Source organism: Mesitornis unicolor, unplaced genomic scaffold (genome assembly GCF_000695765.1).
Source record: "Mesitornis unicolor isolate BGI_N332 unplaced genomic scaffold, ASM69576v1 scaffold5048, whole genome shotgun sequence".
Taxonomy (NCBI): domain Eukaryota; kingdom Metazoa; phylum Chordata; class Aves; order Mesitornithiformes; family Mesitornithidae; genus Mesitornis; species Mesitornis unicolor.
The window spans coordinates 110,757-118,874 of record NW_010203756.1 but is presented as its reverse complement, the minus strand read 5'-3'; the positions used below and the strand labels follow the sequence as shown (position 1 = coordinate 118,874).

Genomic DNA, 8,118 nt, shown 5'->3' with positions numbered 1-8,118 from the left:
CACAGTGAAAAAGTTTTTCCTCATGTTCAGATTGAACCTCCTATGCTCCAGCTTGGGACCATTGCCCCTTGTCCTGTCATTGGCTGTCACTGAGAAGAGCCTGGCTCCTTCCTCCTGACACTCGACATTTACAAATTTATAACAATGAATGAGGTCTCCCCTCAGTCTCCTCTTCTCCAAGCTAAAGAGACCCAGCTCCCTCAGCCGCTCCTCATAAGGGAGATGCTCCACTCCCTCCATCATCTTTGTGGCTCTGCGCTGGACTCTTTCAAGCAAATCCCTGTCCTTCTTGAACTGAGGGGCCCAGAACTGAACACAATATTGCAGATGTGGTCTCACCAGGGCATGTAGGAACATGCTCCAAGTAGGATGGGGTCCCAGTAACAACTGCACAAAACTGCTTGCAAATCCATCACTTCTGTAATTACTGTGCATTAATGCTCATGTGCGCATGAGATAAAATGGAAGGAGTGTGTGTGTGGTGAAGGTGTGTGTGCAATGTAATTATCTCTCTAATCTCTTTCTTGTAGAGGGGACATTTATAGAGATTAAAATATAGACAACCTCAAAACTAGTGGGCGTACTTGGGCACATCCAAAGGTTCACACATGTAGAAACCACAGTCTGCAGATTTGAAACTGCATGTAGGTTCAAAGAGCTGGCATAGACTGTGTTTTTATTTTCAGAGTTGCAAAGATTGCAGCTACCATCTACCTCAGATGAACCTGAGCTTATCTTCCACACCTTTAAAAATCAGGCCCTTCTATCTAGCGATCTGCATACAGCTGTTCAAAAGCAAGCTGTGTGTGCGCAGCTGAGTTGTTGTATAAACAATAGTTTATACACTAAAGCTTTTCAAGTAGTTTTATCTCAACTGCAATTTGTTTCTAGTTTTTAAAGGCTGTAGAAACATGCAGCTTTACTCCCTAGAGCCTAGTTTCACTGTTTCAACCATTCCAGTGGTATTTACAGCGCTGTTTGATTTTATTTGAACTGTTCAAAAGACCTCAGGTCCCCCAAGAAAGGTGCAAACATGTCTGTCTGAGCATCCCTATTGCTCTTATGAGCAGAGATTCTTGCTTGTGCACTCCTGTAACTTCACTTGTAACAGGGCTGTCCTTTGCTCTCATCCCCAGGTGTGCTGTCTCTGCCTGCCTACTTTAGCCCATACAACGACGGCTCCGTGTGCAGCGATGGACGGGCTGATGCCTACGCCCAGCTGGAACTCCGAACGTTAGAGCAGTCTCTGTTGGCAACTTGCGTTGGAAGCATCTCTGAACTGAGTAAGTTTTGGATGTAATCAAACACGGGTTTTTGTCACTGAAGCAGGAAAGCCGGTCCCTCTGCTGTTGAGGACAGTGGGAGCGCTGCCATTGTTGACATTTGGCTAATGTCGCATAAGATTTAATGGTGGTGCTGTTTATGAAAATCTGGTTGGTTCATTAGACTACTTTATATTTAATTCACTTTGGAAATGTATAAAATGTGACTTTTCTAGCTTTTCGGTAGTTAGTGGGCTTAGTGCCAGCAGAAGATGGATGCTTTTGCCTAGGTGCCTCTGGAGGTTTTCTTGTGCATTTGTGGAGCCCAGCAGTGGCACCTCCCTCAGATGGTGAAGAGGGTTCTCTTTGTTAGTCTTTGTGCAGTGAAAATGGCAAGAGTGGAGGATATTGAAGGAAAAGCTTTTTGGTTACTTAAAAAACAAAAAGTGGATTAAAAAAATCTGAGAGCACTTTGGTAACAGAAACTTGTTCAAAACCTTCTTTTTTAATGCTAACCAAATGAAATGTTCCATTTCTAGACTACACACAAAGCCCCTTTAAAGTAAACAGAAATGATTTGTCTTTTCCTGGTCTACTTTTTCCTTGCAACGTTTCTGCTGGCATCGCTTTCTTAAGTCTCCACCATCTGAATGCTAATGAATGTCAGGGCCAGCAAGGAGTTTGTGGGTTTCACCATTTATTTTGCAACCTGCCTTAATTTGAGGTTTTCAAATTCCTTTAACACACCTCTATTTATCCTGGAACACAAGAGAACATTTGTAGCGTGGGTCTAAGATTGAACACAGCTTCCTCTCTCTCTTCCCCTGTCCCTGCTTTGGGCAACTTGGTCATTACATGTAGTGAATAGTTCTCCTGATACAGTTGCCTACTTTTTTTTAGCTGTTGCTGCACATTGCCAGAAAAATAAAGAGAGTGAGTGTGCAAGGAGAAGAAACGTTATTCTGAGTTGAAAATTTGAATTCCAGATGCCTTTCTGCTGTAACTGTGCAGGCTTCTGTGTTAGTACTAATGCTAGAGGATTCACAATACTCTCGTACTCCTGGAGGGTCAGGAGCTACTGCAGTGGAAAGTCAGAGATGCCAGAAGGTTTTTATGTCCTGAAGTGGGTCCTTAAATGGAATGTACTACGTAACAAACAAGTGACACAACTTCACATTGCAAACTGAGGTTTTTAATAGTCCATCGATCTGAACCACTAACAACGTTGTCGTGTTTAGACATGCAGTAGCTTTGGGGGTGTTTCCCTAACCCATCTAACACTAGAACCACGTGGGTTCAAACAGAGGTTGTTTGGCAAATTCAGTGTATTGGTATGACATAAAAATGAACAAATAATAACTTCCTAAGAATTTCAGAAGGAGGCGTGACTAATTCATATGTGGCACGGCTAAATTGAGGGCGCCTTCTCAGGAACCAGCTTTGCGATGGGGCGACTATTTCAGTTCCATCCTTTCCCAGTATTGTGGCTGTAGGACACAATAGAGGAACGTTTCCTGTGAGAATTTTAGGGGTCTGTAAAACATAAAGCAACAGAGGAGTCTCCCAAGGAAAAAATAGATTCTAGCTATGTATAGTAATCCATAGTACTCATTCAGCTTGCTGGTATGGCAGTCGCACTGCTCAGAGATGTGGGGTCTGAAGCTTTTATTGCAAAGCTGTTGAGGGTTTGTAATGCACCACAATAAAAAGAGAGTAAACAGGGTGTGCCCAAAGCAAGCTTATTACACAAAGAGCAGCTTTATGTGACTGCATAACTGCTGTCTTGGGGTCACTGCTCTGTGAACTTCTGAAAAATCTGCAGTCTTAAAACCCTTTCTGAGTAGAAACTGTGTAATACAGGTCGTCGTCTTCCAGGCCTCCTCAGGTCCACCAGTACTCTGACACAGAGGCAGGCTGGCTTGAGTTCAAAGACCAAGAGGACAGAGCAGCCCAGAAAGCTCCCGGATTGAGCTGCTTACAAGGCTCAGGGGCATATTTCTGGCACAGCTTGTGACAAGTCAGCATGATAAAGATTGACTTTTTAATAAGAGAGTCTGGTCTTGTTATTCTGGAGAAACCTGCAGCTAGAGTGAGAATGAGAGAAGCAGACCCCTAAAGGAAGGGTTTTCTATGTTGAACATAATATCATTAATTTGTCACAAGTGCCGGCATGGGAGGGTGGATCATAACCCAGTTGAAAGAAGTGGGAACAGTCTCATGACATGAAATGGTGATGCTGGCAATGAGAGTGAAGTATTTGTACAGGTGTTATTGGCTTTGCCTTGTGAAAGCTATGCTCCCTGGTTGGACGGTGGACATTTTGTAAAGGTATAGGTAGTTTTTGTAGCCAGGCAAGAAACTGGTCCACATAGATGAGGAGAAAACCAGCACTAAAACAGGATAGAAAAATCGCTGTAAAGCTGCTGTTCTGAGTGTATGGTGTCTGAGAGAAGTTTCATTCTGTATTTACTAACTAAAACTTGGCGTCTGAAAGAAAGTTAGATTTCCCATACGACAGCCTGCAAAGTGGCAGCTTGAGGGTGGCTTACGCCTTTGCAGAGGAAAAAGAATGTGTGTACACAAAAGACAATTCTCTTAGCTGCGAGAAATTTTCTTTAGTTCAAAAAGTGTATTTAAGAGGACTGTGGATGAATAGCGAAGAGATGCTTTTGCATTCTTTCTCTTTCTGCAGGTGATTTGGTATCGCGAGCAATGCACCACATGCAGTGCTTGAACACCATCCGCCCAGGAATGAGCCCCGTTCGGCAAACCCGGCAGCAACAACCCATCTCCTGGTCTCCTGATGCTCTCCACACCCTCTACTATTTCCTACGTTGTCCTCAAATGGAATCCATGGAGAACCCCAACCTTGACCCTCCAAGAATGACCCTGAGCAATGAACGGTATGTAGGTTGGTCAACTGTTAGTAGTCAGGGAGTTAGGCTAAGAAGGTCTCCTTTTATAGAGTAACTGCACGTGCATGGGCAGCTCAGACAGCTTTGTGGGATGCTACCTATCAGGCATCAGTTATTCCTGCAGTCAGGCCAGCTTATGTTGTGTCAGCCTTGCCAAGTTTACAAAGCCTTGGCATTGGAACTGGAAAGTGAACTGTTTTTTCATGCGATCTTTCCGAGCGAGGCATATACTGTATGCTGCCAACAAGGCTTGTTTAGGACACTGCCAAAAGGTACATGTGGTTGCCTAAAGCAGTAAAGACCTTACCAAAGAAAATGTTACCTTCTGAATAACACCAATTAACAATTGTCATCATTCTCAGAAAAAGCAACTCCATTTACTGTGGAGAGGTTTGAAGGGATTTATGAACATCCTTCTTAAGGATTACTTCAGTTGATGCTGTGTGTCTGGTAGAGAAAGAAATTTATATAGGAAGCCAGTAACTAAACAGAAAATGCAGTGGGTCTCCCTACCTTCTGCCAGCACCATAACCGACTCTGAAAGTAGGCCCATTATTAGAGCAGGTCAGAAAATTTCCAGTGGGATGTTTCTTCTGTTAGAAACCTCCCTGGTTTCCTTCCTGCCCAGCTCCTTGGCAGCCTGCCTGGCAGGCTGGGGACAGTGGAGAGCTGGGGAGCCCTCAGAGCACTGACCACAAGTTGAGTTCCTTTACAGGTCAGGCAGCTCCTGCTCCTCAGCTCAGCAGCAGACTGATAGCCTCTCCAGACTTGTTAGCTTTCTCCAGTTTGATATGTATATCCAATTATGTATTTATGATTACCTCTATCCAGTATTTATGCTAGTTTTCCCTTTGGTTTTCTTTTAGCCTGCTGGACATCAGACAGACAGCTCTATCCTAGTACTTACCAAAAGCAGCTCATGGTTGGGAAGTTTCACAGTGTAGTGAGGTGTTCTGAGGCCATATTCACAAAACAAAAAAGCAGGGTGCTTGTTGGACAGGTGAGCAGGGAAGGAGAACATCTCTGGAGCTTTGTAAATAATGTGATTTCTTCTTCCCGCCTTGGGCTTTACTGTACTCAGTTCCAGCTTCTAAAGTTGGTATGAAATCATGGTAACATACAAATAATTAATTCTTAAAATTCATTCTTCACACCTACAGAGGTTAGCACTCTCTCTTCTTCCTATTCTCTTCTGCACGTGCGAGAATTATGGTGCTTTTTCCTCTCCTCCATGCTGGGTAACCTGTTGGGTTTTTTTATTGAGACAATTCCTGATTCTTCTCAGACTGCACTGTCTTCTGTCCGTACATTTTGGATGCTGCAAGTTAATCTCACCTTATGCAGGCCTACCTTGGCTTGTGCCAAACCTGCTGGCTGATTTCAGTAGCCCTAAAGGCTTCTTGTAGCTGTGTTCACTCCCATTGGAGCTGTGGCTGATGGCTTCATGGTAAGAGCCTGGTTAATCAGGAGTGAAGAAGACCTTTGGAGAATAACAGTAGATTTGAACTTTTTCCTTTTAAGGCTCCAGATTTTCTGGCTAGGGTGCAGAAAAACATACTGGACAGAAGGTAGCCTCTGTCATTTCAGTCCTGATAAATTACTTTAAGTTAAGAAAAACTTCAAGTAAGAAGGAAAACAGAAAGTTGTCACTCTTAAGCTGCGTGTTCTGCCATAATACTTTGCATGTGGCTGGTCCGTGTAACTACCTTTACTGGCCACTTGTTTTCATTCTGTTGGTTGGTTGCTAAACCATCTTTCTGTGCTTTATTGTAGTTTGCACTGGACCAACCTCTTTGAGGTCTCAGTCTGGTGGGAGCTGAGCTATTTTACAATGTAAAAGAGATTGCATTTCTGTTTGATCCTCCCCAAAAATCCTTTCAAAAAGAACAACCTGTGAGCTGAACTCTGGCATCAGACAGGGGGAACTGATGTACACATGTGAAGAACCAAGAGGAATTGGGTGAAGTTGAATAAAATAGGAATACAAAGAGGTATGTCTGCACAACTCGGAGCCCATAGGTGGCTCTGGGTTTTTGAGCTCACTAATCTTAAATGCTCTACCTGGTGCAAGGTTGTTTATTTTGCATTTCACGTTTGCACACTGTGCAAAGAATGAGTTTTCATGAGGCCAGATTCTGTAAAGTTGTACCACTAGTTCCCACAATTGTAGAGCTGAGGCTGCTAAACAGCTTGTATCAAAAATGTAGATTAAGCTTTCTATTTTGTGTTGTGTTCTTTTCAGTACTCTCAGTATAATGATGTTACTGCAGCTACTTGTTTTGTACACTGAGGATAATAAATGAGTTAAATCAGGAGTGCAGTCATCTCTCCAATTGCTTTAGAACAATGCTCTTCACATGGTTCACCGGAGTTTTTTGGAATGCAGGCTGCAACTCTATTCTGTTTGAAAATCCACACTAGATCCTATAACAGCTGGTGTAAGGGAAATTTCTGCCATTTTTTTCTGACCGGTACTTAGCTGTAAAGGAAATTAAAGAGGTTCTATTAAAATGGAGCAAAAACTGACATTAAGGGAAAAAAGCCCAGAACCTGAGGACTATCAGGTTAAACAGTTGGCTTTGAAAAGTTTTTGAAACCTGGAAATGAAATTTATACTGCCCAGTATACCAGAAATGAACATTTCATTGCTCCAGGATGGATTTGTACGTGTCTTACTGTGTTGACCTCTGTGGATATTATTTAGCATAGCCAGTGGGATAAACATTGCTAGCAGCACTTTATACAGGAGACAGTTTGCTCTTTCCTAGCATAAGAGGAGAGATGGTTGAGGCTGCGCTTGAGATGCCAGACTTGTGGCATGATAGATGAGGGCACTGGTTGACCTGATGTGACTTGGCAAAGGTGTGCAGCCTAGTTCTTTTGTTATTTCCTGAGCTGTGCTAAATCAGCTGCAAACTCTGCATTGCTCTTTTGTGCTCTCTTTCTGGAATAGACTTGTTATGTGCACTGTTTTTCTGCTGAAAAAATCTCGGTTGCAAACTAGGACAGTAATGCTGACCTGTCCTCCGTTTGTGTGTCAGATCCTAGGCTGCTGTATAAATCTGAAATTCAGCAAAGAAAAGAATAGCTGTTACAGCTGCAGACTTGGTAAAACCTGACCTTGGGAAGGTCTGTGAGCCACATTGATTCAGTGGAAGGAACTGCAGTTGTTCAGTACATCTAGAAAACTGACAACCTACTCTCTGTCTTGCTTGGCTTTCTGTTGCCTGTGAGCTTTCTGTGTGTCACACTGTGATGCAAAGTGCTATGAAAATCATAACACTGTAGATTCTGGAAGGTCTTTACTGTACTTCACTGCAACATGAAGGCAAGCATAGAATTCAAGCTCCAAAACCATGCCTAATAGAGGGTGTCATATGCCATAAAGGGCTTTAAAAAACCTAGCCCAGCTTCTGAACATATCCTGCAGCAAACTGTACAAGGTATGAAAACACACACACACGCACAGTTAAGTATGCACGGCACCCCAATGAACAGAGCCAGTTTAAATTCATATAAGCTATGTGTCTTATCCACGCTACAGACCTTGGCAGCTAAAGAACTGACGTGGGTAAAGTGTGGAGTTCTGCAGGAATGGGGCAGATGTAGTCATTTCTCTAGAGCTTGGCAGATGGAGGAGATTTCTGTTTTGGCCTTCAGCATGTGGATGATTTGGGATACCAGTAGATTGAAACTGGAAAGTTTGTGTTGTTTATATCTAGCTCTGATACAGGTAGAGGTGTTGAAGCAGAAGAAGGAGAGGAGGCAGAATTAGAGAGGAAGCACCCAAGTGTCATAAGCAAAACATCTGAAACATTTCCACAATGAATCTGGCTGCTTGCTGTATGACCAAGCCATGACCAATTGGAACCCCAAAATGACCTTATTTGCTGCATAGGCAGTAAACCATCTGCATTTGATGTCAAATAGGCCACCTGAGG

General features: G+C 43.1%; 1 protein-coding gene across 1 annotated transcript in view; it reads left to right on the top strand.

The window, feature by feature from the left end:
* Positions 1–1,111: 1,111 nt before the first annotated feature.
* ABTB2 (ankyrin repeat and BTB (POZ) domain containing 2) overlaps positions 1,112–8,118 on the top strand; it is a gene marked incomplete at its 5' end in the record, with an annotated part of 48,025 nt that continues 41,018 nt past the window's right edge. The window contains 2 exons of the mRNA XM_010190829.1: positions 1,112–1,283; positions 3,955–4,165. Of these exons, the coding sequence (XP_010189131.1) occupies positions 1,112–1,283; positions 3,955–4,165 (383 nt within the window). The remainder of the gene's footprint in view (positions 1,284–3,954; positions 4,166–8,118) is intronic.